Consider the following 26,575-nt stretch of genomic DNA (forward strand, 5'->3'; position numbering starts at 1 on the left):
ATTGTTCTGTAATGTTCTGTACTGTTTATGGTGTGTACTGTTGTCTGTGGTTATCAACTGGGGAATGTCTGAGACATGTTGTGTCACCGTTTTGTAGTTCAGTAGAGCACATGGCTATATAGCAGGGATGTAATTAAGCAGAAGTAAGATTCTAATGCTACATATTGGTACCTTGATGTTCCACTGTGTGAAAGTTTTCATCACCATGAAACTCTGTTTAATCATATTTGCTAGAGTCTGCGTTACTGATCATCGTGACGGTATTTTTACCGTTTGTGGCAGAGAGGATTTATTTGGGGCATTGTGTCAAACTATCAAATGAGAAACAACCTTGTGGACGCTTTGTGCCCTGGCAACATCAGAAGGAAATTTCTTCGCAGAGATCGTTATTTCTTGGTTGTGTCACAGCACCATTCTCAATTTGAAGATAAATGTATTATTTGACATGCCCTAATTTTAAAGCTTGTCGCTCTTTTAAGTTAAAACACCCTAAGACAGAAGTGCATTTTTGGCGACAATTACTTGGACAACACTACATTTACATGTTTTTTTTTAAGTCATGAAATTTTAACTCATCACATTTTGATTACCAGTGTCTCCAGTCTATTTCTGTGCATCTTCAAGGCAAACATTCGGGTGAATTTCACCTTTCTCACGTGTGAGATTTTTGTAAAGCATCACACTAGCAGATAATTGGGATCTTACAAACACAGACACACTTCACCTCACAAATACCTTCATATAACTTGTAAAAATTATGGAAGTCAGTAAAGGTGTTCAAGCAGTATTTCATTGTAATTGTTTTTAATGTTTGTTAACAGTTCAGGTGTCAACCTAAGGTACATATACAGTATAAACTTAATTTGAACAAAAGTCAAAAAATACTGTAAACCAAACTTGGACTTAACAACAAATCGATCAAAAAGGCTATAGCCTCTTAAGTCATTGTCCTTAGGATTAACATTCAAACCTGACATGTTCAATTTTTTTTTAAAGTCCATCTATGAGCTAACAAGCACTTTATATGTATATTGTAAATACCATAAATGGAAACACACAAATACATTCATAATCATCCACAAACTGATGTTGGAACCTCCTTTATATAACAAACTGCAGCCCAAAACATTCAGATGTTCAGGAAAGATCTATATCTAACTTCAACAGGACTTAGTTGGTACTTGCTTTCTTCATGCACTTCTAGTTAGAGACATGTCAAACTCACACACACTGACATGTCCAGACCTGCATCTAATGTTCAGGTTGTCCATTTAAATGATGTTTATTTTATTTCTTTTGTTGTGTTCTTGTGATATCCTCGCTTAAACAAACCTTACAAACTAGATTAGTTCAAGTTCCCATTGACAAATGGTAACTGGTGTCTCACGTCCTGCTATATCACATTCAGAATAATAACTGACTGATTTGATGTATGTAGTAACATTGGAGAACTCAAGAAAATTCCAGAACTTTCACTGCAAAGTCCAACTCTGCACTGAAACACGTTATTCTGTAGATAGCCCATGATGATGAACAAAACACTGATTTCACTCCCTGCTGACGCTGAGGGTGTCCAGGTCCTGTAGTGAAGTTGTCCATTTTTTTGTATGTTGGAGGAAGACCACTTCATTATGACTTGGAGAGAAATTCAACAACCTGATCATTTGATACAGGGAACGCACCCAGTCTGTGAAAATTAGTCTTAAATGAGCACTCAACACCTCTGGCATGACATAACACATAATTACAATTATTTGTAGACTGTGTAACCATAAAATAAACTTTTCTCAGTAATCGTACATCCAAGATTGTTTTGTTAAAGTAAACAAAATATGATGAAAGAGTCTCATTTGCATGAATAACTGCTTATATCATACAAACAATAATAAAGTTCAAGGCATTCTAAAGGTATATTCAAACAGTATTCAAAGTATGGGAGACACTACAGTGGTAGAGATAGAGAACTGACAGTATAATCTCAAAGGGTGAAGCCGTTTTTTCAGCTCGCCCTGGATTTTTTTACATGCCAGTTTTCTTAACTTGATGTTCTCTTTGAGCCTCTCGACCACCTAACACCCCAGCTGCTCATTAATCTCAAATCTCCATGACGTAGCTCTACACACACTAGCGATATTTTCTAATCTTCCTCTCTGGCCCTTTCCTCTTTGTTCTCTACTCTTTGATCTCTCTCTCTCTCTCTCTCTCTCTCTCTCTCTCTCCCCCTCCCTTGCTCTCTTTCTCTGTCTCTTTCAGTAAACACTCACATTTCCCCACTCCACTAGATACTGAACTTTTCCGTCTGGTGTTACGCGTCTGGCCAGAATCCTGACTGTCTCCCCTCCACCCCAGCCTCTTGTCATTGACCCCTGCATAGGCATTCCAGTGGGATAGGGGGCGACGTCACGCAGAAAGAGTGAGGGGCACGGCTCAAGTCTTGGCCCAGGTTGATGGGTGGACGAGAAGGGAAAAGGAAGGCAGGGGGCAGGGAGACGACAAGGGTCCTCTGCACTGTTAACGACAGACAGATAGAGAGACGGAACTTGAAAGACAGAAACTGAGATAGCAGAAACTGGAATAGGAAAATGTAAAAAAAAAAAAAAAAAAGATACAGAATATATTGTGTTGCTAACAAACAGTCTCGAGTTAGTTAATAAGAAAGTAAATATTTTACCTTCTCTGAGGAGATCATTGTTCACGCACCTGTAGTGGTGTAGTGCTCTAGATAGGGCAGGAGTTCCATTATATGAGGGATGATACAGGGCAAACATTCTCTTGGGGGGAGACCTGTTACACAGAGGTTAAAATACTGTTACGTTCTTTTCTTCTTTTTTTTTCTTTTTTTTTCAATACATCTATAGATTACCAAAACTTCTCTGCAAAAAAAAGGTGGCTTTATCGTTTTGACTGAAAAAAAAAGTACTTACATACAGATGCTTAAAACAGGAGTAGTAATTATTTTAAACTGAAGACATATTACTATTTTGATAATACTTACCCCAAACTCAACTCCTCATCTGATTTTCTGGAATTGTAGAGGTTTGTCCCACCTACGTAACCATGGTAACATGGCATCAAGTCCACTGGGTTGGCAGCAACTCCTTGTGAACAAGGCTAGTGAGAAAAACAGTTTGAGCCACAACACACATACATGTCATTGTTTTAGTTGATCAAATTTTTCAGCTTTGGATACTTGAAAAACACTATTTACATCAGTTACACTTAAAGATTGTATACTACTTTAGTGAAATCTATGAGCTGCAATTAAGAACACTGAACTACAAACGAAAATGCAGTACTTTCAATAACCGCATTTTCTGCGGTTTTCTAAAAGCTAAAATTAAAAAAAATCTCGTAATAAATATAGTTTGTAGAAAGTTGAGAACAGTCCACATCTTTATAGGTCGTAACAGTGATCTATAGGTCTTCAGTAAATGGATATTACATATTAAGACTAAAATACATTCTTTCAGTACATGTGCAGCAATGGCAAAATGGGGGGCTATTCTGCATATGAAAATGGCCCGTAAAACCACAACATCAGAACAAGCATTTCGCCAGGAATTCTAGTTGCCAAGTCACCATTTTTTGGCAATTCATATTGCAAGTATACTCATCCTGGAAGTTCCCATCAGAGATCTTCCTCCTAAACTACATGTCATACATGGCTGTGACATCGGCGTGTGTTTGTCCTGCACCGTGTGCTGACATCATAGGATATATCATTTTTGCTTTGCTGGTGCTCTGCCACTTTAAATCTATGACTTCTATCGATGCTGCACTGTCAAACTGCTGGGGCCACCTGGCCAAACTGTAATCGACTGCAAAGTGCAGTTGGAACGAATCCCAGACTGTGCATTTCTCCATACCTTTCTCCTTTCATTCCATTATAATAACAGACCTGTCTCAAAATCGAAGAGGTTCAGCACAGATAAGCCCTAATTCTATTTAAGTATGCTAATAATACGGCTTTGAACGCAGACGTGGTGCGAAAAAACCTTCTTTCGGTTCAGCGAAACACTGAATGCGTAGTTCGCTAAAAAAAAAAAAAAAAAAAAAATCTCTCAGAGCAAAAGCCCATCACATAAATCTTCTAGTTCATAATGACAGTCCGGTCATTTTCATGCAGAGGCGTAGTTGCTTTCCATGCAGGGAGACATGGCCTCTGCATGCACTGCTGTGACTGTTCTTCTGGTCAAAGACAGAGGCACTGACCTGTGTCTCCATGATGCGTCGTTTGGACTTGCGCGACTCTGGCCCAACAGCTCGTCTCTGGCACTGCAGTGACAGGGGGCTAGAGCACAGAGCACAGGATCAGTCAATAACTCTTAACTCACAACGTAAGACACGGCGCTCACCGTCCCGCTCCGACTACGCTGCAGCGAATAACAGAATAACAGACCACTATGAATATGAGGATTTTTAATGTTATCTGTGATATTGTTTCCTATGTTATTTTATGCCATAAAGGATTTTTTTTTTTAAAATGTTGGTTTTGATGTTGCTTGATCAGCACTGGGAGGGTATTAGGAGATGAGAATATCCCAGTTTACATTTAAGCTCTTCTAAACTGATCTCACTTCAATCTCAACCTAACTGAAAAATGTATCATACGTGTCATACGCTTTTGAAGGCACTAAGAACGAGGTGGCGTACATTAAGGTTCTGTTACCTGTGATTTTGCACAAAGTACCACCATAAATGCACCACCATAAAAAAAAAAAAAAAGACTACCAGAGATTTGCTTGTGGACGGTTTGCCAACCTGAGAGTCAGAAACTGATAGTCATGATCCTTACTCTGACCTTCTCCTGTGTGTGATGTTGATGGGTTGCTCTGCGATGAGGGGAGATGTGTCAGAGGTTAGAGGAGGAGGAGCTCGAACCTGAAGCCCAAAAAGACACTTTTTCTTCTTGATCTCTTTACCGGAGACAAACCTTGACGTCAGGAACACATAGCTGAGTAAAAAACTTTTAACCCCACGGAAATAAACAGCAATACTTCACGTTCTGTCACCAAAAGTTCTGGTTTTAAGTCATTTTAGCTTAAAGAGCACTGAAGTTTTACTCAAGCAAGGTAAAAACATCAGATACATAGGAGCCATAGCTGCAGTCATGGACAACGGCTTTAACAGTTTATATAGACTTCATTACATACTCGGTTTCTTACCTGTCTTTGTGGGAATTTAACGCATTGAGAAGGTTATGACACCGATCTTGTCGCGGTGTGTCTGACAACTAAGAGATGAACAGAAAAGACATAAATCATGTGATCAAAAGATTTTTAGGAAACCGACATTCTCACCTTTGGCATCATTTTGACCATAAAAACAAACTAAGCAATTCTGAAACTATTCTATCTATACTGATTTTTTTCTTTCTGTGTGTGTGCTAGTGTGAGTGTGTGTGTGTGTGTGTGTGTGTTTAAGTGCTTCAATAATCCTACTGATGTTACCTCTGCACCAAGCACCTTCCTGAGAAGTGAGCCAGCTATCTCTTTGAGGCTTCATCATTCTATCCAGAAAAGGACACATTCATACTGTACCTTCCCCAGCAGCAAAGAATCCCAGTTCTCATTAGTGAAGGATAGGATTTCATGGTCAAAATCAAAATATTTCCTCTTGCAGCACAGGGAAAGGTGATATAGCACCAAATGAGCCAAATCTACCCTGAATAATGAGAAGACAATCAGAACATTACTGTAACAACATTTCCGTTTAGTTTTCCTTCTGTCATTTTCTTACACGGTCGCTTCACTTTTGTATCTACTTAATTCAGCGGTTGAATGGTTTCATTGACTTACCAGCTCATTGGTAGCCTCTGAATTTTCTCTGGGCCATTTGCACAGACTGAACATTGGAACTGGTAAAACCTTGAAGAGAAAGAGAAGTATTACCATATTAATGCTACTCTCTGCGTCTACATTTCAGTAGCGTAAATACTATTATAACTCCAAAAGGTCCACAACACAGTGCAAATGATATGTCTTTCATACATCTAAAACCACAGAGAAAAGAGTGAGACAGTTATAATCACCTGTCTCCATAGAGCAACGGTTTAGTCAGGCACTGTGTGCAGGCTTCATGAAACCACTGTCCACAACTACCACACTGTAACATCTTCAAGTTCCATCTCACAAAAAAAAACATACAGAGACAGAATTACCTCATATTAAAAGCAAATTCAATGCCCTAAATACAGAACAAGTGCACAAAGACAATACAACAAAAGCAAGCATATCTCAATGTAAAATTATGTTTTATTTTATTTTCAATTAATCCCCTCCCCCCCAAAATGAAAAGTTCTCTATACATTTCCATAATTTGACCTGTATTTATGAGTACGTCAAGTATGTTAAATGTACAGGGCAAATCACATGTCCAAACTGACAGAGAACGCTAGAGTGCTTTCACTCACTCTCCTGGTCCAGCACAGTAACAGTAACACTGTTGTTGGTTGGTCAGATGTTGAGGGTCCCAGTCAAGAGACGAGAGCTGATAGGGTAGCCTCATTTTCATGATCTGCATGAGTCTGGCGAATCGTCCCCGTTTTAAGGCTCCCCCTCTCTGATACGTGAGACAATGTGTCATTTTAATGCATCAAATCCCTCAGTGAGTCAGACTCTCCTGTCATGTAGTCACATTTAACAGAGATGTTAGTTGAAAGCTATATTTGGAGAAGGATGGCAGAAGGGAAGTCATTAATGTCTTTCTATTGTGGGTCAGGAGAAAAAGGTTATATCTTTAAAGGAGAGTGTCAAGACTGTGAGATTTGGACAATGACGAGAAAATTCGGAACAAAGGGAGTCTTTTTTCCACCATCTAGAAGCAGCAGGATTCCATTGAAAGTATACAGACTGTAGAACAATACAGTCATTCTTAATGTGTTAGAGAAAAAAAAATATAATTCTCCGAGCAAACATATTTAAAAAGAAAGTAAGGCACATTTTCAGTGGGTTCTATGTAACACACAGTGGAGTGACAAAAACAGCCTAACCTTTGTAGCAACTGCAAACACGCACTGACGACATATCCAGGTGTTGCTGTCAACTTCCGGGTCAATAGGTGGAGTGTGACACTGCGGATGATAACCTGCAATGCCATTTTGCTCTTACAGGTGAGTGATATAGCCGAGCATTATTACATATTTTAAAATATCTGTCAAATGACAAAAAAAAACATATGTCTTCATATGTTTGAAAGCATAGTACATAAAACAAATCTGCAGTGCTAATTAAAAAAAAACAACAACAAACCACAGCAGAGGAAAGTAATGAAATCAAAACTTCATTGACAACAGAGTAATTCATCCCCATAGAAATTCTGCCCACTTTATGAAGACTCTTTGTGAGTCTTCACAGTTTCACTGATTGACAGCTTTTTGAATATCATTTTAAGGTAGGTCCTTAATACGACTCCATGTAAAAGAAAGAACACACACACACACACACACACACACATAAACACACATAATGAGCTTATTCACTCACCATGTCGACACTTGAGGCAGCTGATGAGAGGTTCTTTAAGGGGCGGGCCATCACAGATAGAGCAAACTTCCTCCACACCCACAGAAACTGCTTAATAGAGCAGGTGGGACAAAGGCAAACGAGAGGGGAGGGGCTATCAATTACTGTCATATATATATATATATATATATATATATCAGCTTACAATTCAGCTCTTTATCATCAGTGCCACACAAGAGGAAAAGGTTCATTGAAAGTACAGTTGTACAAGTATCTACAGCTGTCCATATAAGCTTCACAAATGTTGATTAAACGGTTAGTTTGGAATGTTTCAACTTTAATTTGCAGAAAAAGTCTAAAGTATTTCGGTTTAGTGACAGACAAATGGATGAATGGAGGGATGGACGAATGGATGGGTTGATGAATTTCCTTAACAATTTCTGCTGAATTTATTAAGTGTGTGGTTTAAGTAAAAAATGGTATAAATGTTTTGGTGTAAGTACCAACGTTTGAACAAAGGCACTTTTCGAATTGATTTCGCCAACTTCTCAAAAGCATGTCTAAATAGCTTAAAATAACTATCTATGTTAATGTTTTTCTGGTGTGTTTGTGTATTGACCCACATTTCTTCAAAATCCTGTAAAGGTACCATAATCCTCTTTGTGAACAGAAACAGAAACAGAAGAAGTTTGGTGAAGCTTACATGAATGGATGTCTTTTCGCAGGACCCAGAACTCAGAATTGTCCTCAAATCTGACCAAACAACACTGCTTGACACTGTCTACCTAAGGAACATACACAAGATCAATGGTTTGCAAGCAAAATCAAAGAAAACAGACAAATTCTCTCTCTCTCTCTCTCTCTGTTTCTTACATGCACTCACATACACAAAAAGATCACACAGACAAGCTCACTCTTTTGACGTTGCCAAGGTAAAGTAGTCCATCACTCCATCGAGCTAAAACGTCCTCTCCCTCACTCACTCCCCCCATCCTGAAGAGTGTGAGAAAAGGAGGGAGAGAGCTAGGTGAAAGGATTATCAACAGACAGTCTGAGAAATCACTGATTAGTTCTCTGACACAGCAGGTAATGATTTAGGGTCTCATCATCACACAAGCAACTGCAGGATAAAGGGTTAATTTCATACTCTGTGCATAGCGACAGTATACAGTACAATACGTTGAATAATGAGACAGTATTAGCTATGAAACATTGAGTATATAGTGCCATTCATGATCAAACACATACTAAAACATTATGCAACTGATGAGATTTTATTGTTATCTGTATTCTTGCATTACTCTCTTTTAGGGATAGAGAAATGAACAACTAGCGAGAGGAATTAGTAGGATTTTTTTTAAAACGTGTACATATAAATGTTTACGCTAATGAATGTACACAAGTAAGCAGACGGTGCATGATGAAATAATAAATCAATTAAAAAGCATGACATATCACAGCTGGAAAGAAAGCAAGCTCGTAGCTACCTGTAAAGTCGAACTCCTCTCTGATGGGGTCACAGGTATTGCTGTGCAATCTTGACATTAAATGTCTGATCTCTGGTGTTTTTTTTCTTCTTTTCCCGCGCCTCAATTACTGTCCGGGATGTATGTACGTGTGTGCAAGAGTGTCTGTGCACGTATGTGTCGGTGCCAAAACGGGGATGTCAGTCAAGTCGTCAGTTTGCAGGCGTTTGTCCGTCTGTCTCTTTCTCTGTCTGTGTATCGCGACGTTGTTTCGTCATGTTCCCGTCTCTTTCTTCTTCTCTTTTATCCCTCCTATTGATGTTAATAAACGTGTTTGTCAGAACGGCGTGAGAATCTATCCGCGAGAGACGCCATCATCTCTGCCTCTCTCTCGACCGACTTGTTGTGACGCAGACATAAAACACAGAGATCGAATGGGAGGGAGATAGCGGAACCGACAGCGCGGGGCGAGAACACCTTCACATCTGTACAATTGACCGATTTATTCATGTCAGTGTGTCCTGGAAGAACATTGAAACCCTCGCGCCCAATGGCACTTCCCAACCCACGATTTCAACGAGAGTATCCAACTGCTGACAACTACCACTAATTAGTAAAAGTTTCAGACTGTCCTAATTGGCCCAGCTAGAGTACGCCGAGGACTTCAGGAGAAAGTTTGAAAATGCCCCATACACCGTTGGAATATTTATTACGCGGTACTTACATGGTTATACCTTCTGTATTTACCCCTATTTATTTGACTATTTCTTTATAACACAAAAATGTAAAAAAAAAAAAAATGTATTCGAATTGGCTGCTTTCAGGGTAACTGGATAGGCTTTATATTTTATTACCTCACAAAGTAACCCAGCACACTGAGATGACACCTTGAAAATCAGTACGCACGAATCTGTCTGATTAAATGTGGATCTCAAATGTGAAAGCAAAAAATATCACTACATTTTGGTAAATGTTTTATTCATCAGCAATACATTTCTACAATTATTTTTGATGCGCAGTCACTGTAATTGTGAACACATTTAAAATTCCTTTACTATTAGCTCATTTATCGTTGCATCAAAAAGCTTATCTCTGTAAGACCAAGAAAATGTCGTGCCTTGTAAGTAAAATGCCATTTGTGAAAAACAGCATTTGTACACCATTGACTATACAACTCTGGTCTTTTATAGTTATTAATTATCAATAAAACTCCTGGACTAACCTACATTTTCAATTGTCTTACTTTGGTTATTTGAATTTATGAAGTTTTAATGTATGGTACACTTTGATGTATCCTAGATTGGAAATTGGCAAAACCTTGACCTCAGTTTCATAAAGCTTATAAAATGGAGGCTAACACTATTGTTTAATATTATCTGTGATTATACTATATGCTGTGTTCAAAATGGCCTCTAGCAAGCCTTTGAACATTGTGCAAAAACGAGACTGTCAATTCCCTAATAGTACACCAGAGGGCAAGCATGTTTCACAGACGCTGTGAATTGAGAATAAACTGTCCTTGATTCTATCCATGATCAACCAAATCTTTGTACATATATACAATATAACACATATTTTGGAATTAATAAATATTCCTTTACAATATAAAAATACCAGAAATGTCATGAAATAGAAACAAACTATGGTGCAGAGGTGCATTGGTGCATTTTTATACAACTGAACCTAAGAGCAATTATTTTCTAGTCTAATACTACTCACATTATATTTACAGAATAACTGTAGTCAGCTGATTCTCTGGTCTGGCTTATCCCTTTTCCACTTGGTATTTTTCACACTACTCTTTGCTCAAATGAATCTGTGCCCTTTTTACCAGCAGTTTCTGGACTGGATTTAAAAAAAAAAAAATTTAAGTTATGATGAAAGTGCATATTTCTGAAGTGCCCACAATCAGTATACTCTTTACTAACATAGAGAAATGCGAAAATACACTAGAATTAATTACACACACTTACATATAAATATATATGGAACAAAGTCAATCAGCTAAGGGCAGTATCAATCCTTGCAAAAAGCTTGAATAATAAGACAGAACATGCTATTCTCCAGGACATAGTCCTACCATAATTATAATATGCTCAAACTTCACTTATGTACTTTACAACATGACAAGCACTGTTAGCACTGTTGCCTCACAGCAAGAAGGCTCTGGGTTCGAATCCCCTCCCAGGTCCTTTCTGTGTGGAGTTTGCACGTTCTCCCCGTGTTTGTGTGGGTTTCCTCCAGGTGCTCCAGTTTCCTCCCACCATGAAAGACTAGGACTAGTACTCCTGTCAGTGATCTTGACCAAGGGCATTGGAAAAAAGACCTGGAGTTGGTCCCCGGGTGCCCGCGGCTGCCCACTGCTCCTAGCTCATAGTGTGTGCTCTCTGGTGTTAGGATGGGTTGAATGCAGGGGCTACATTTCACTGCTCACTGCTTGGTGAGTGTGTGTGACGATTAAAGTACTTCATCTACTTCTTCTGAATATTATGCAACATACACCCACTTCAAGTCAACTGATCTGGCCTGCAGTTTACCACTACACCTCGCAAAAAACCAGGGATGAGCAGAAGCAAGGTACACACACACACGCGCGCGCACACACATATACACATACACACACACACACACTCACACACACACACATTGAGAAGCTCAGCTTACACTTGGTATATTTCCCTCACACCATACTCCATATTTTTACATTTTATTGTAAGCCTGTGTCTTTTCACTCTTATACAAGGCGTCCTTAGCTCCTTTTGGTTTAAGTACCAGGCCCACCTCTGTCATCGCTCTGTCTAAACTCTTTCAGTTGAAGCCTAATCTGCCTTTGACTCAAAGTTCATAGTTTCTAAACAAAAATTGGCCACTTTGGAATGAGAAAGAATGGGTAGGCTACTACGTAAGCAAATCCCTCAGGTTTTAAAGGGTAATATTTTCACAACGTGGGTTTTGTATGTAATACTTATCACATGTTACTTGTTGAGATCCACTGCAAATACGTTTCTGAAAGTGTTAAGTTTGTTGTAACTCTCTCTTCACACATGGGTGGGATTTTTTCCCGTTGTATTTCCTCAAACCTCCCTCCATTATCGCAAACCTACTTTCCTGATGAAGGGGTTTGCTCCGCAGAACATGGATCAAGGATTAGTTTCACATAATCACCTTACAAAGCAGTATTCCGTTATTCCGCATAATTCGCTAACATCAAAGATTTCAGCCTCCCGGGAGGCTGTCGTTACAAAAACACTGAGACGACAAATGTAACCTTGAGGTTTTGGAAATGATCCAGAATGCTCTTTTCTGTTTTACACGTATTCTTCAACTACAAATACTCGAAGTAGCCTATAATTCATTTTCACCGGTATGTCACAGAGCACCGGTATGTCACAGGCTGTGAATCTACCGGGTAACTCCGTCTTCCCCAAAGCATCAATCCTATTGCTAAACGCGCTGAGCATACAACTGACAGGAACTGCGCCGTCAGTAAGCAGACAGAGGGAGTGTGCTACACAGGAATAGGGTCAGTTCGACGCTGTAATCAGGCGATAACGCTTGTCAGACAAGCAGGGGAGACACAGATATGGAGGGAGAGAAACCCTGACTGCAAACTTAACTATTCACGGGGGCGAATGGAAACGGTGCTTGTCTCTTCCCAGGTAATTTAGATCCTATTGAATACACCGCGATCACTGGGCTATTCATGACACGGTATATTGTACGTAATCGTCTGACATCAAGTGCACCGAGGGAGAGCAGAATGCTTTTAATTAAGTTTACTCGACAGCAGCACGTTGGGAAACTCTAATTCCTTGAATTACCACTAGATTTTTCTGTGGCCTGTCCGTTCCTCCTTGGGTGGTAGTTATCGTTTCTTATGTAAGTTGCATTGCTGATAAATGTGTATCAGATTATTCTCTTTTAATGCACCTATGACCGCAGGTCGATTGAAAAGTAAATACTGAATAATATAGCACCACCCGTCGGTTTGATCTTGTAGAAAGGAAACATGATGTTTATATGGGGTGTGACCTAACTTAGACGATTTGTGCTTTGGACACCCTACATATTTGCAAAATGTTTGCGTTTGTTAATGGCAGCCATTTCTCGCGAATATTGACGTGAGGAAACTGACCAAATACATTTGATGAGAGGTAACTCGTAGTCTGATTAGGCTACCTCTCATGAAATATCACAATCACACTTTAACGGAATAAAAGCTAAATGACTTGAAATAACCCAGGGTTCACGAGTGCTATGTAGTCTCAGTTAGATCTGTAGACTGCAAAACTATGCAGCCCATTTGATGTAGATGTTCTATATTTTTCGTGTTTATAAGACAACAAAAGTTACAAATACAGCAAATTGAAGGATAACATCGTATATAGATTTCACTCGTTGTTTTCTATCTTAAAATACTAGCAGGACCAAACTTTTGTCAGTGTCTTAACTTAAAAAAATGTCCCAGAGTCGCACTCATTGGTTCACCTTTTAGTCCATATACTTCTTGCAGAGGCTAAATACTGTATAACCATTAATAAACAAGCAAACATACAACAATAGCACCGTTTTTATCTCACATGTGTGTAGGGCAGTGCGTTTCTGAGGCCCCTACTTTCTGTGACTCTCCTCTCCCCTACTCTCTGTCTTCCTGACAGAGATTTCTATCAACAGGGTAATCAAAATACCAGTGAAGGAAAGGGGGAAGAGAAGGAGGGGTTGGAATTCAAATTTGAAGTTGTTGCTTAGCAAAGGGAAATGTAAATTGAGTAAACAAATGAACTGCCTGCCTCCAATCTCTGATTCTGCAGCTGGTTTACTTCAGATTATCCACCACCGGCAATGCCTGTCTTAATCATTACATTGGCTTGTGTTTTTTTAATGCAGGCAGTAGCACCATGCTCCCCCGTAGTATGCGAAATGCTGGTGTAGACCTACCAGGAGTGGGGTCAAGAGATGTTCCCCTCATTGGTTACCGGCAGCTACAGCCTGAAACTGACAGGAGCACAGATGAAGCGGAAAAGGGGACTGACACCAAAGAGCCTGATGTCTCACAGGTTGGACTTCTTTGCATGTGTATTTGCATGTAAAAAAAAAATCACATCACCTTGAAATTAAATGGTGACATTGTTGTGGAACAGAGGATGAATCATGATAATTGTCAGTATTAAGTTTAACAGCATATACACTTCTTTATTAGATCAGTATGGGGGGGGCGCTGTTTGCCCAATCTTTTCTAATACACTGAAGTTTTTGTTCTGCACTCTTCAGTTAGTTTACAAATTTTATAGTGTATTGAGCATCTAATTAAAGTACACAGATTGGTCCTTGGAATATTGGTATGATCTAGAATCCTATGTGGAAGTTATTTTATTAAACTTTTTTAGTCATAAAGAAAGTCATTGTGAGAAGCAGTCACAGTGAAACTATAGTAAACTCTGTTTAGTTTCTGTTGTAAACTGCAGATGCAGTTGGTTGGTTTTTTAAGAAGGCCTTAGGGACTCTTGTTTCTTCAGAACAGAGGAAAAAACTTAAAGGGGTGTTATATTCTTGGAATAATCGCTTTACAAATCCAAGTGTATTCAGTCTATTGAATTAGCCTTAAAGTAAATGGGTAAAGGAATTCTCAGGACTCTTTTAAGAGTATACTCTGAATAAGACACATGATCACTGCCACAACCTTTATCTTTGAAGCTCAAATGGAAAGTAAAGTAATCAGACTGAGTGTGGATGGGTAAACACAGATTGACTTGATTTTTTCTCACAGTGTTAGGACCTAAATCCAGCTCTCTGACACTGAGACAGTCGAGTTTTTATAAGTCAGGAACAAGCTAGTTATTCATTCGGCTGTTTTCGTTCGGCCTGCAATTTTTTTCCCCCTGCGCTTGTGTTTTTGAGTCATACAGTTCTGTTATATATTTGTATTTACTTGGCATAACGTATGAAACAAAAGGTCAAAAGAAACAACATCAGCTTCTTAGTAAAGTTTTAACCAGAATTATACTTTTATTTTAAGTCATTTTGTAACTGTGTAACAACCTGATCATTATTTCTTGAACCTAGGCTGTGTAATGTGACTCACTTTGTAGACTTAATTTAGCACTTCGATTCTACAATCTAAATAAAGAAGTCACACTGACTCAAACAGGCAGGCTGCTGTGGCAACTTCCCTCCTGCTTGTGTCACATGACTGCCTCATGCTTCTCTGGTAAATAATGCAATGAGGACCAGTATAAAATACACTCATTCTTTTGTGGCTCTCTTCTCAGATATCATTAGTGAAGCAAGGGAGCACTCAACAGGGTGGAATAGTATCTGAGCACCTCTTCATTCTTTAATGAGGATGCCAGCGTGTTTATGTACCGACTTTGACAACCTTTCAAGTCATCATACTGGCCTAGCCTTTATGTGTCATGGCTTGAAAGGGGAGGGGGGTGAACTTTTGCCTAAAACCAATCCCAGCTGACCTAGTTTGTTTACAAAAGCACACATTCTGCCCTCTCATTATGGTGCAGTGGAAGATGCGGTTTAATTTATGTAGCTGTAATTGATTCTAAAGTGTTTAACCGCACTGCATGAGCCGTAATGTTTATGATAAGCTGATGCATTCATAAAAGGCATCTGAAATAAAAAATGAATGGTGATTTAAAATGAATAGGAGTTTATCTCTCTTGAGCGCTGTGTGACACTCATGGGATGGCAACATCCAGGAACTGTGAGATGTCCAACTGGCAGAGAAAAGAGTGGAAAAGAGAAGGAGATTGGGAGGAAGAGGTGGGGTATACAGAGACAGGGGGATAGAGACAATGGGTTTCTTTAAATAACATTCCCTGAAGATATATTTAAGACTGAAAGATGACTGGGGGGGGGATGACAGAGAGATTCTATACTGTACTGCTTTCAGTTGCATAATGTAAGAGCACTACTGGTTTAAACAATAATGCTATGTTTACTGTATTATATGTTGTACTTGGATGTATCCATTTTTAGAATGTTTAAAGTTAGCATTGTTTTTCCTGTGTTTGTCAGTTAAGCAAACTTCAAGGAAATGTGGTATTTTGGTGGAAAAACCTACACAGAGATTCAAGGGCTCTTCCTGTTTTTTCTGTTCAAGGTTGACTGTTTTAAGAGGAGGAATACAGAGGATAGAGGGCTCACTGGATAAAGTGGGAGGGAAAGAGAGGAGGGGTTGGGAGAGGGGGAAGAGAACAGCAGAATGACATGACAGCATGTCCTGTTTCCTGTGTTTGTCCATACTTATTATGCACTTCCTGTATAGAGAGAAAAGACCTAGGCAGTATGAGAGAAACAAAACAGATGATGAAAATTTGAACTTCAAGGCAAATAACACATAAAATGTTGCCAAGAGTGGGGAAAAATGCATTTGTCTTAATAAATTCAGCTAATTAGAACGAGTACTGTTGCAAATGTTTTTTTTTCCCCTGATATTTGCAATTTTTAAAAATATTTTTAATTGTTGTCATCTTTGCTCCTATAGTTCGCGTTCTCCCGCGTCATTTTTCATGCATGAGCGTCAATAAGGTAACAAGATAAAAAGTTTAACTCTAAGGATTTAACTGATGTTGATAACTTTTGATCATGATTAACCTTCTCAGAAACTGAGAATCGGTCCACACACACACTGAGAGAAATTGTAGGGCTTAAGGTATAATGACAATTCATTATCACTTACACTATCACATGTTGCTTTGCCGCAGTTATTAAAGGCCTTTCTGATCTCAGTGAACTGGAAGAGTGGATCCTGTCAGACAGACAGCAGGACGCACTAGATCTATCACAGGATGAGATTATGATAGATCTGAGAAGGATTTTTTTTTTTTAACTTCCATCAACCTCAATAAGTCATGTAACACGCTCCGTGTTCTAAAGCCTTATTCTTTTAAATATGATAATTCATTTTTATTTTCAGTTTCAGACTGAAGGGACTGCAATAAGGAAGAAAGCTTTTGTTTACAGTAACGTAGCTGACCTTCTCTTTGTTGAAAAACACAGCTCCTAGCGAGACTGAAAAACTGGTCATCGAAAGCCGGTTAGACTCTCTCCTTGTCTGTGTAAATGTGTACCCTTCTCCCAGCGTCACCCTTACATAAACAGTATCTGTCTCTTTGCTTGTTGACTCATGATCAGCCCAAGGAATGATAAGAAAAAAAGAAGAACCTGTGTTTCTAGGAACTGGAAATCCCATAGGACTCTGAGATGGTTGTTGGAGAAAGCCTGTGGCCACTATGATATAGGATGTCTGTTAGCTGAGACTCTCTTTTCTTTGCTAGTTTCTTTGCCAAACTGGTTAATCAACGTCGGTCAGCGTGTTCATGAGTACAGAGAGAGAGGCAGGGAGAGAGAGAAAAGTTCATTCAATGGCTGCAGGCAGATTGACTAGTCTGTGAGTGTGTGTGTGAGTGTGTGTGTGTGTGTTTTGGGTGTGCCCATGTGACGTGGGGACAGAGAGGGTTGGCCTAGCGACCAGCTCAGGTGTGTTTGTGTAGCTTTCAAACAGACAGGGAGGAAGAGAGAGCGAGAAAAAAAAAGGGACAGATAGACAAAGGAAAAGAGCGTATTTAGAGAAAAAGAAGCAGAAGGATAAAGAAGATTTGTTGGAGCAGATGAAAGAGCCAAGAGGAGATAGCATTCTCTCACGGACTGTGAAGGTTTCCAGGAAGTTAGCAGACCTTTGCCTGTCCGGACTTGCTGAACTAAAGGTAACGTTTGTCTTTAGGTAGATAAACAGGTCTGCACGTAAAAGGAGAAAGAACGAGACGTGGTAATTAAAAAAAGAAAGGGAGCAACTCTCTATTAATGGACTTTACTTTTAAAACGTGTGGTTACATGCATTTGCATTAACAGCGTGGCAGCTTCTGAACACATGGTGACTGATAACACTTTGAGCAAACTAGGTCTAATAAGGCTATTGTGTTACATTTGTCAGAATAAGTACTTCATTTGAACAGTGCAAAGTCATTTTTCGGTTGAGTGAAGGCACAATGCACATTGCTCATTAAGTTGATACTGAAATTCGGTGATGACTCTTGGCGCGTGGCGATACGAAAGACCAACTAATAATGATGTCATAGTTTTTGAGGTGTGCATGTAAGGGATCTAGTGAAGATATCATGCATGTTGGCTAATAGCCTACATTTTTTGTGATGGAAAATCTCCATTTGTACTCAAAGCTCTAAGAACAGAAATGTGATATGTGACATACAGGTAACACAGTGCACAATTTTCTTGTGTTATTTTTTGTGTGAGTTCTTTTTTTTTTTCTTTTAAAGTTGTTTCCAAGTATACAAACTGTTTTTGTGAATAATATTGTTAAATAGTGTTGTGTCGTGAATGAATAAGTTGGGACTCATAATTCAGATTATACATTTCTAAGTATTAAAATGTTAATTCAGCTGAACTTGTGCTGCCCATGGATATAATTCCTATTCGGTCTTTTGTTAAATACAGTTGCCTTATTTTCCTCCAGAATAATATAGCCTTTGTTTTTTCTCAATAGTGCCATTGTTACGGTTATCTATATGCTTCTTTGACATATGTCATGCTAAAGGCTGTTTTTTATAGTTGCAGTTGTTGCAAAAAAAAAGAGGAGGGGGGGGTTGTACATTGGTCTAACAAACCAGTCATAGATTTTGTCTTTAAAGACGCCATTGTCCCAACATATTTTGTTAACATGGTTCCCAACATCTCAGTTTTTTGTTTTTTTTTTCAGAACCTGAATATTGCTGAAGACTAGTCTTGTAGTTCATTGTTTACTATTATCATTATTCACGCTGGATGCCAAGCAAGGACTTGCTGGCGGCTGAGAACACACATATGCGTCTAAGTCAGACCATATTTTTATGTCTCAATGTTGCTTTGAATTTATTTTGGTGTGTTTTAACTTCTTATTGCGCTCTGTTGCTCAGGTCGAACCCTCCCCCATGAAAACCACCTGGTACTGTCCTCTAGACCTGGTAAGGCTGCTCAACCTGTCAGAGCCTGTTGTGAGTGCTGACACTGCTTCTCTCATCAGGGCTGGTAGGGACACCAGCCCTGATTTTTTTTTTGTTTGTTTTGTTTTGTTTCACTAACTCAAACTCAGCATTTGATAAAAAAAGAATGGGACATTTTTGCGTTTCCTCAACTTTACGCTCGGGCCTCTACTTTCATTTATCACCTATGAGTGTGTTGCTAATTTCACTGTTTATTTAGTATTTATATTTACACTAATTTCAGTTTTATGACGTCATCAAGGTCAACTCCAGTACGGAGGTTATCTTTATCTCACTCATTAATTAACAAACACGAAAATGTCCCAGCCTTTGAATGAACAGTTGATGATGATCTTATAATTTTCTGTAATCCTGTGTCAGATATCGATATCTTATTTCTGGCCCGTTTCCAAAGTAATATTTGAAAAAGCCTTTAACAGTCGTCCAACACGTGGCCTTAATCTCTCCATCTTTGTCGTTCAGTCTACTGTGTCAGAGCGCGAGGAGGATGGAATCGTTTACACGGTAGTAGTGAAACAGCAGCATGGCGCCCCCACCAGCCCAATGGTAAAGACCTCACTCCCTTACCCTCCATTTGATATATTTGATATATATATATACATGTGATGTCATGATGTTGTTTTTCTCTCTCTATCTCTTTCAGTCCACGGCATCCCGATCTCAATGTGTTAAGGCGGGAACAGAAGAGAAGCTCGTCCTTCACCTTCTTCACTCCTTCTCCTTGGGCGATTCCTCTTTTCTCTCCATTTTCCTCTCCACCTATCGCTCCTTCACCACTACCGAGAGAGTGCTAGACATTCTGAGTGACAGGTAGAACAGCCCAGCCTGCAAACTCACTATAGCAACACGGGGCAGAGTTATAGAGCAGTTCTTTACGTGGATGTTGATCAGAAACAGTATTGACTCTTTTACATGCATAGGCATCGATCTGTAACAGTTACTGTGAGGAGGGAACCATTATTGAGCTTGAATGTTTATGAAAATGCAGGCATTTTTCTGACAAAGCAAATCTTTGTATACACACAAGGGCCGGTATTTCAAAAGTGCTCTTTCAGCTGCAAGTAATACATCAAAATATTTTCCTTAAATATCTTGTAATTTTCATCCCAGATTGGGGAATCCACCAGGAGAAAACAACAGTCATACTCGACAGGCCTTTAACAAGTAAGTACAAATAGCACTCACTCTAGTGTTTGCTGTAGTTTTTTTTGGGGAGAGATCCATTCAGTTAAATGGCAGCGATCCCCAAAGTCTATCCATTTGTAATTCCTTCCTAATTGAAACATGTAAATGCCTGTGAATCGCACATTCTTGACCTGCTGGAAAGATCCTCCTTTGTGCAATGTCATTGAGGACGTGTGGTAACCCTTGATGGTTTTCTCTGGTCCAGGGCCGTGTGCACAGTCTTCAGCACATGGTTAGCAGAGTACCCGGAAGATTTCTCCTCTATGGGGGAGCCTTCACGCCTCCTGCGCTTGGCCCCCCTGCTGCCTACCGACTCCTCTGGCTCGGATATTAAAAAGCGTTTGCTGAAGATTGCAGAGGGCCTAAGTGAGAAAGCTCTGCTGTGTAACAAGCCTGCAGGTCAGAACATCAGCTATCTATGAATTTTGTCCCCCATATCCCAGTACAGTCTGCAGTACAGTCTCCTCTAGTGGGAAAACTCTTAATTATTATGGCATTAAAGTTTAATAAAGTCATGACAATTGCACGGCAAGATGAAGTCCGGTGTATTGAGCGATACCTAAGTCTTACACTCTGAAATACTGGCCAGAGGTTTTGTATGTGGATCAAAAGCGTTTGTGTATTCAGTGCAAACTTTCTGCTCTCAGCACATTCACAGATTCCTCCAGACCCAGTGACCTCCGTGACCTCTCTTGCTGACCCCTCAAATTTTGAACCCACCACCATTTTGGGCTTCCCTTCCAGCGTGATTGCAGAGCAGCTAACCAAAATAGAGACCGTGAGTCTGATACTATTCTCTCACAGTGGCGTTCACGTGGAGACTGAGAATCAGGTCAAAGTCAGTAATTGGTCATGCTGAGATGTCTTTGTTGCCTTTGATCTCCTCTCATCATCACGAACTTTACCAAACTTTCCTCAGAAAGGCTGTTCCGCCCCGTTTTTCTTCAAGCACATTTAACAATTATTAATGGATCATTAAGTATTTAATCATGCTTTCTTTCTTTCTTTCTTACTTTCTCTCTTTCTTTCCGTCTCTCAGGAGCTGTTTTTGCGTCTGGTACCCTACCACTGTCTGGGCTCCCTGTGGTCTCAGAGGGATAAGAAAGGAAAGGAGGGAGTGTGTTGGTCAGTCAGAGCTACTGTGCGTCAGTTCAATCGACTGGCAAACACTGTCACTGCCTCCTGCCTCTGGAACACGGAGCTGAAGAGCCAGCAGAGGGCTCGGCTGCTGGAGAAATGGATCAGTGTAGCTGAGGTCTGCATTATTTTTCAATTTCCTTTACCTCATACCAGAACATATAATAACAAATTATTACCTTGAATATCGCTTTCATATACCTCTTTAATTTGTTTTTTTTATCCCTGGATGGGGCAGACTGTGTATTCCATTAAATTAGTTTAGAACAAGACTAATACCATCATCCCCCTGGTGGTCTATTCTCTTTCATGAATTTTCTAAACCTAACCTAAAACATCTTAATTTTTAAACGCGTTGAGAACCTTCCTTTCCTGAATCAGGTGTTCTATTCCAATAGGCTTGCAGAGCAAGAAAAAACTTCTCCTCGCTCTTTGCTATCGTGTCAGCCTTGAAGAGTAGTCCCATACATCGCCTGAGGAAGACCTGGCAAGACACAGACAAGTGTGTGGAGAACCTATAGACTGCCCTCATTTTGATATCAGCTTACTCTATTTACACCGCTATATAAACTTCTAAGGAATATCTGTGGGCTGCATAAACAATCCAAGAGCAGTTAATGGAAATGAATTTCATGTTATTAAGTCATCTGACACTGAAAAAATGACGGTGAATTGGGGTCGATGGCAATGTAATTTTTTTTTTTTTTGTCGTTTGGATTTGCTTGCTTCTCCCGTTACAGAGAAGCGGTGAGGCGCTATGAGGAGCTCTCCTATATTTTTTCGGAGAAGGACAACTACTCTCAGAGCCGAGAACTTCTTAAAGAGGTGAGTCCCAGTGATCTCGTGGAACAAGAGCTCTGTATTCACAGGACTGTAACCGCCGTAATTTAATCAACGTGTCAGAAAAATTGCTGTTGTCCATACAATAGCGCAGCAATGCTCATCAGGAGATGGAGAGGGATATCTATTGTTTGTGTTTGTTTGGACAGCTAAACAATGCTGCCCCAACGGTAATGACTGTTGAGAGGGAACAGAATTGATTGGACGCGGCCTGAAGCTAAAGACAGCTGCTGACAGGCATAGGCTGTATCACTAAGGGAATAGAGATTGAATCGTTTCGATACTCAGCCGCATGAACCAGCGAAGGCGTTGACTTGTGTTACATTTAATTACATTTTCGTTCATTTACATTTAAAAGCTTAAGACTTGTGACGCAGTGTTCACCGCTGAGATGATCAGTTTTTGAGATGATTTTTAGAGCTCTCATGAAAAATTTCAGAGCTCTCGTATCAGATTTTGAGAGTCTCAGAGTAACTGGTCTTGCAAGATGCCTGAAAAGCATGCTCCCATTAAAGCAAACTACACTAGCATGGGAAGAAAAAATACAGTTCCCATGAGCATGTGCGCAGACAGTGTCAGTGATCTGTGAGTCCCCAGCTGAGGATTGTTTCTATAGGAACAGATCATTGGTCAATGTCGTCAATAGAAGCAGATGATGATGACAGCAAATAGGACGCAATATGAAAATATGTTCATATAAAAGAACAGTTTCTTAAAATAGATGATGATAGTAGGTCTATAGAATAATCATTCATGCACATCTTCTTTACGTGAACCAAATATTATCAGAGTTTCTTGTCTCATAATAACAACGACACCAACAACAACAACGACAGTGATAATGATGATGATGATGAGGAGGAGGAGAGCTGTCTGCAGTGCTTGACATACAGATTGCTTATTATGTGCTAATCTCTTTCGTTGTGCAGGAGGGCACAGCCAAGTCTGCTAACCTAGACACCAGAACGAACCACAGAAGACACACAGGGGTGAGTGCTCTTATTCTCCTGACATTCTGTGACCTTAGGCAAGAAGCACTTTCATCCAGCATACAAACTACTAAGCAATACTGGACAGAGGACAGTGTGATTTGTTTGTTTGCTTGCCCGCGATGCATTTTTTTTTTTTACAGTGCATTTTTACGGCGCATTTTAACGTTTTGACATTCCTTTGTTTCTCTCTGGAAGTCCAATGCCCAGGGTACAGTGCCTTACCTGGGGATTTTCCTCACCGATCTCACAATGCTGGATGCTGCAGTCAAAGACAGGCTAGAGGTGAGACACCACACTGTCATCAGAAACGGTGACAAATCGTCTCTATGCCAAACCGAAGTGTGAAAGCTTGAGAGTAAGAAATTGGTCATTTGTGAGAGAAGTGAAGAAGACTGTCTGCCAATGTATTCTGTCTGTGGTTTATAGTTGAATTTTCAATTCGTACTATTTTGTTTTGTGCTGTGTACGATGACATTGTCTGCACAAGGAAGTAGCGCTGACAGTTTTGCTGATTGTTTAATGATTATTTAATGAGGAAGTTGTCCTGATGCGATCTTTCATTCCCCAGAACGGCTACATCAACTTTGATAAACGAAGACGAGTAAGTTTTATAATGAACATTTCCTTATTTTTATTGGGCTTTTAATTGTCCATGAATTCATCCCTCATTTCCTTGATGTTTATGTGGGTTTCTGTGAAATGCCAGCGCATGCTAACTAAACTGCAAGTTAAACAGCAGTGTGAGAAGTAATAATGGAAATAAATGTATTTTAATTGATTTTACTTTCTCTGGTTCTCAGGAGTTTGAAGTGCTTGCTAAAATAAGGCTGCTCCAATCCTCTTGTAAAAACAGCACTTTCAAATCTGATGAGAGCTTTTTACTGTGGTATTATAGTGTACCTAAGCTTACTGAAGAAGAAAGGTTGGTATATCATTTTGCTTCTTGTATTAGCATATAAAATAACCTTATGTAACTCTTATATCAGGCAGAATGTCCTGTTATACTCTTCCTCTTTCTGAGTAAAATCTAATCAATTTTAAAATACATTTCAAAATACATATACATGGCACATTGTTGATGTGTTTTTGAATATAGTTACAGATTGTCCAATCAGATTGAAGTCCCATCTGAGCCAAGTCCCGGACGTGCCCTGAACCCCACGGTGATCATCACACAATGCCCCGAGTAAGAACCTCGTACCTCCTTTACACGCCCCTCACACGTACACACAGCACGAGGCCTGCCGTCCTTTGGAAGCGCTTTTTAATTGAGCGCTGACACTGCAGCCACGGAGCAGAATCGAAAGCATTGTCGCCAGGGTTGGAATGCAGGACGAGTTATGTCGTTCGGCTATATTTGTGGTGAAAGGATTTAGCACGTTCATGTGCAACAACGTGACTCCGGCCACACCGACAACCAGACTCACCGATTCAGCTGACCGAGTTGTTTCTTCAAACCTCTGTTAGGATCGTTTCCAGTTTTCAGATGCAACAGACTGTCGCAACCCGAGCAGGGCTGTTTGCGTGTAATGCCTTCAATAATTTACTAGCCATTTTATGAAACCGTGTATCTCAAGATTTTTTTTTTATTCATTGTGGTGACAAGTTCTGTGTCTCAAATGGCCACGTCTCACGTCGCACTTATTCACGCTTGTTTAGTTGCTGCTTTTGCCTGTTCCCTTTACGCGTGTTAAGAGCGACCTTTGTGTGTGTTCCTCACAGCCTTCCCCCTGAGATGACGAACCCGGCGATGGACGGAGATGGAACATTTTACTTCCACTCTCCCGTCAATCACTTACTATCAAAGCTTGCCAAGGTAATGTCCAGAGAAAGCTTTGTGCGGATGGTTTTATAGCTGAGTTGTGTGTTTTTGGGGGGGGTTTTTTCCAGAGGTATCGCTTGTCTCCGTGTATCAGCAACTTTGTGAGATTTATCATCTGAGAGCTTTGTTTATGGTTAATAAAAATTCCCTCCTAATCTGCTGATCTAGACCCTCATGCATTTCCTTCACACCAATTATATGGTTGTTGTAAAAATATACAGAGGAGGAACACTTTCGGTATTTTTAAATTTGCTGCTCTATGATTTTTATCTCCTTGTGGCTGCACGGACGGACCAAGTCTTTTAATTTTTCATATGCAGAAGTATTTTTATTTTGTCATCATGACCTATTATTTCAGCATATGAAATCCCCCTCCGTTTCCTGCCTTGATGTTGAATCGTCACCAGCGTCCAATGAGTCTACTCCCCCTGCGCTTACCACACCCACTGATGTTGTCAAATCGCACCGCCGGTCTGTATCCTGCGGCAGCGCCCCCTCCAATAACAACCCAAGTGCGGGGCCAGATATGAGAATCATCAGGATTCGTATGGATTTGCATGACGGGAATTTATATCGAAGCATTCTGGTACTGTCTCACGCAGATAACGTTTGCAAGAATCACGCACAGACATATCGGCACCGTCTATCCGCACACTGCATGGGCCTCGAATAATTTGGTCGCAAACACAATATTTCACATTACTGCCACATTCTGTTATCATTAAATCTAAAAGGCTGCATGTTGAGTGTTGTGCTGTTCTTAATTTGCGCTCCTTATCCTAATGTGTTCTCTTTATTCTCTGTGCCCTCAGGTTACTAGTAACGACAAGACTCCGTCTGTAATCAGTTCTGCCTTAGAGAAGCACAACCAGGATCCCAAAGAAGCCTCCAAATATGAGCTTATCCAGCTCCTGCCTGAGGGGAAAGGTAGCGCTCCCTCGCCTCCTACAATTTTACTCACACTGCTGTGGTTTACATCACGTACTGTATCTTCTTTCAAGTCAACAGTATTGTACTTGGAAGGTTTTGTACTATTTTATGGTACATATTTTATAATAAATAAATGTTCTCTCTGATTTTGGCCAGAGTTGATAATCCCTGCAACTGGAAATGTCTTCTATGCTATGACCTCTGCTAGTGTGGACTTCCTGCTGAGAAGAAAAGGAGGAAACACACCTGTTGGCTCACCATCTCTTGGCAGTGAAACAAGTGCTACCTTCCCACGGATCAAAGCCAAGGGCCGCAGACTGGTCCGCACTCTTTTTTAACAGCTGACGTTTCTTCCATTCCAAGTATTTCGTACCAAGTGGAGACATAATGTGCCGGTCAAAGAAAGATCTCACTCTCGGTTCAGCATCTGGGCCCGTATGTAAGAAGTGTCTTAGTGTAACAGTACTGATTTAGGATCAGCTCCCCTTTGCTCATATAATGTATATATTAGGATTTTTAAAGGCATAAATGTATCCTAGATCAGCACTTTGAGAAATATAACATGTATGACCTCTTTTTTTTTTTTTTAAGAAAGACTTTAGCACAAGGTTTGAGTTTGAGTTTTTTTGCAAACAGAATATTTCAGTGATATTTTATTGAATGGGTTATGGTGACCCACAGTAGTGACTTTCGGTTTTATTTAGCTGACATTTCTTAGCCCAGCAAA

The 26,575-nt window shown here is 39.9% G+C and overlaps 2 protein-coding genes across 2 annotated transcripts; one reads left to right on the plus strand and one right to left on the minus strand.

Annotated features, from left to right (window-relative positions):
- Window positions 1-2,249: 2,249 nt before the first annotated feature.
- Window positions 2,250-9,019, minus strand: phf1 (PHD finger protein 1). Its single transcript, XM_030782766.1, has 15 exons — window positions 8,951-9,019; window positions 8,378-8,456; window positions 8,167-8,248; window positions 7,485-7,571; window positions 6,992-7,086; window positions 6,413-6,561; window positions 6,032-6,127; window positions 5,799-5,867; window positions 5,541-5,664; window positions 5,166-5,233; window positions 4,802-4,933; window positions 4,213-4,291; window positions 2,996-3,111; window positions 2,701-2,784; window positions 2,250-2,508 (listed from the first exon to the last, which is right to left on the minus strand). Exons 2-15 carry the CDS (start codon window positions 8,453-8,455, stop codon window positions 2,250-2,252), a joined length of 1,518 nt encoding a protein of 505 aa, XP_030638626.1. The 5' UTR covers window position 8,456; window positions 8,951-9,019.
- A 3,487-nt stretch (window positions 9,020-12,506) lies between these two features.
- On the plus strand, window positions 12,507-26,469 carry rgl2 (ral guanine nucleotide dissociation stimulator-like 2). The gene is made up of 20 exons (XM_030781686.1): window positions 12,507-12,588; window positions 13,817-13,986; window positions 18,856-18,903; window positions 19,405-19,488; window positions 19,586-19,752; window positions 20,053-20,106; window positions 20,333-20,526; window positions 20,775-20,905; window positions 21,167-21,382; window positions 21,663-21,766; window positions 22,005-22,089; window positions 23,034-23,093; window positions 23,292-23,378; window positions 23,665-23,697; window positions 23,897-24,018; window positions 24,193-24,282; window positions 24,819-24,912; window positions 25,277-25,504; window positions 25,731-25,845; window positions 26,005-26,469. Exons 2-20 carry the CDS (start codon window positions 13,828-13,830, stop codon window positions 26,184-26,186), a joined length of 2,253 nt encoding a protein of 750 aa, XP_030637546.1. The 5' UTR covers window positions 12,507-12,588; window positions 13,817-13,827; the 3' UTR covers window positions 26,187-26,469.
- Window positions 26,470-26,575: the final 106 nt, after the last annotated feature.

This window comes from Chanos chanos, chromosome 8 (genome assembly GCF_902362185.1).
Source record: "Chanos chanos chromosome 8, fChaCha1.1, whole genome shotgun sequence".
Lineage (NCBI taxonomy): Eukaryota > Metazoa > Chordata > Actinopteri > Gonorynchiformes > Chanidae > Chanos > Chanos chanos.

Excerpts from the sequence above, each read along its gene's own strand:
- rgl2 (XM_030781686.1), top strand. The coding sequence starts at position 13,828 with ATGCTCCCCCGTAGTATGCGAAATGCTGGTGTAGACCTACCAGGAGTG. Across the intron at positions 21,767-22,004 it reads ACCTGGCAAGACACAGACAA|AGAAGCGGTGAGGCGCTATG; the intron begins GTGTGTGGAGAA and ends CTCCCGTTACAG. Across the intron at positions 25,505-25,730 it reads ATTTATATCGAAGCATTCTG|GTTACTAGTAACGACAAGAC; the intron begins GTACTGTCTCAC and ends CTGTGCCCTCAG.
- phf1 (XM_030782766.1), bottom strand. The coding sequence starts at position 8,455 with ATGGGGGGAGTGAGTGAGGGAGAGGACGTTTTAGCTCGATGGAGTGAT. Across the intron at positions 7,087-7,484 it reads CTGCCTCAAGTGTCGACATG|GTTATCATCCGCAGTGTCAC; the intron begins GTGAGTGAATAA and ends ATGGCATTGCAG. Across the intron at positions 5,665-5,798 it reads CAGAGGCTACCAATGAGCTG|GGTAGATTTGGCTCATTTGG; the intron begins GTAAGTCAATGA and ends CTCATTATTCAG.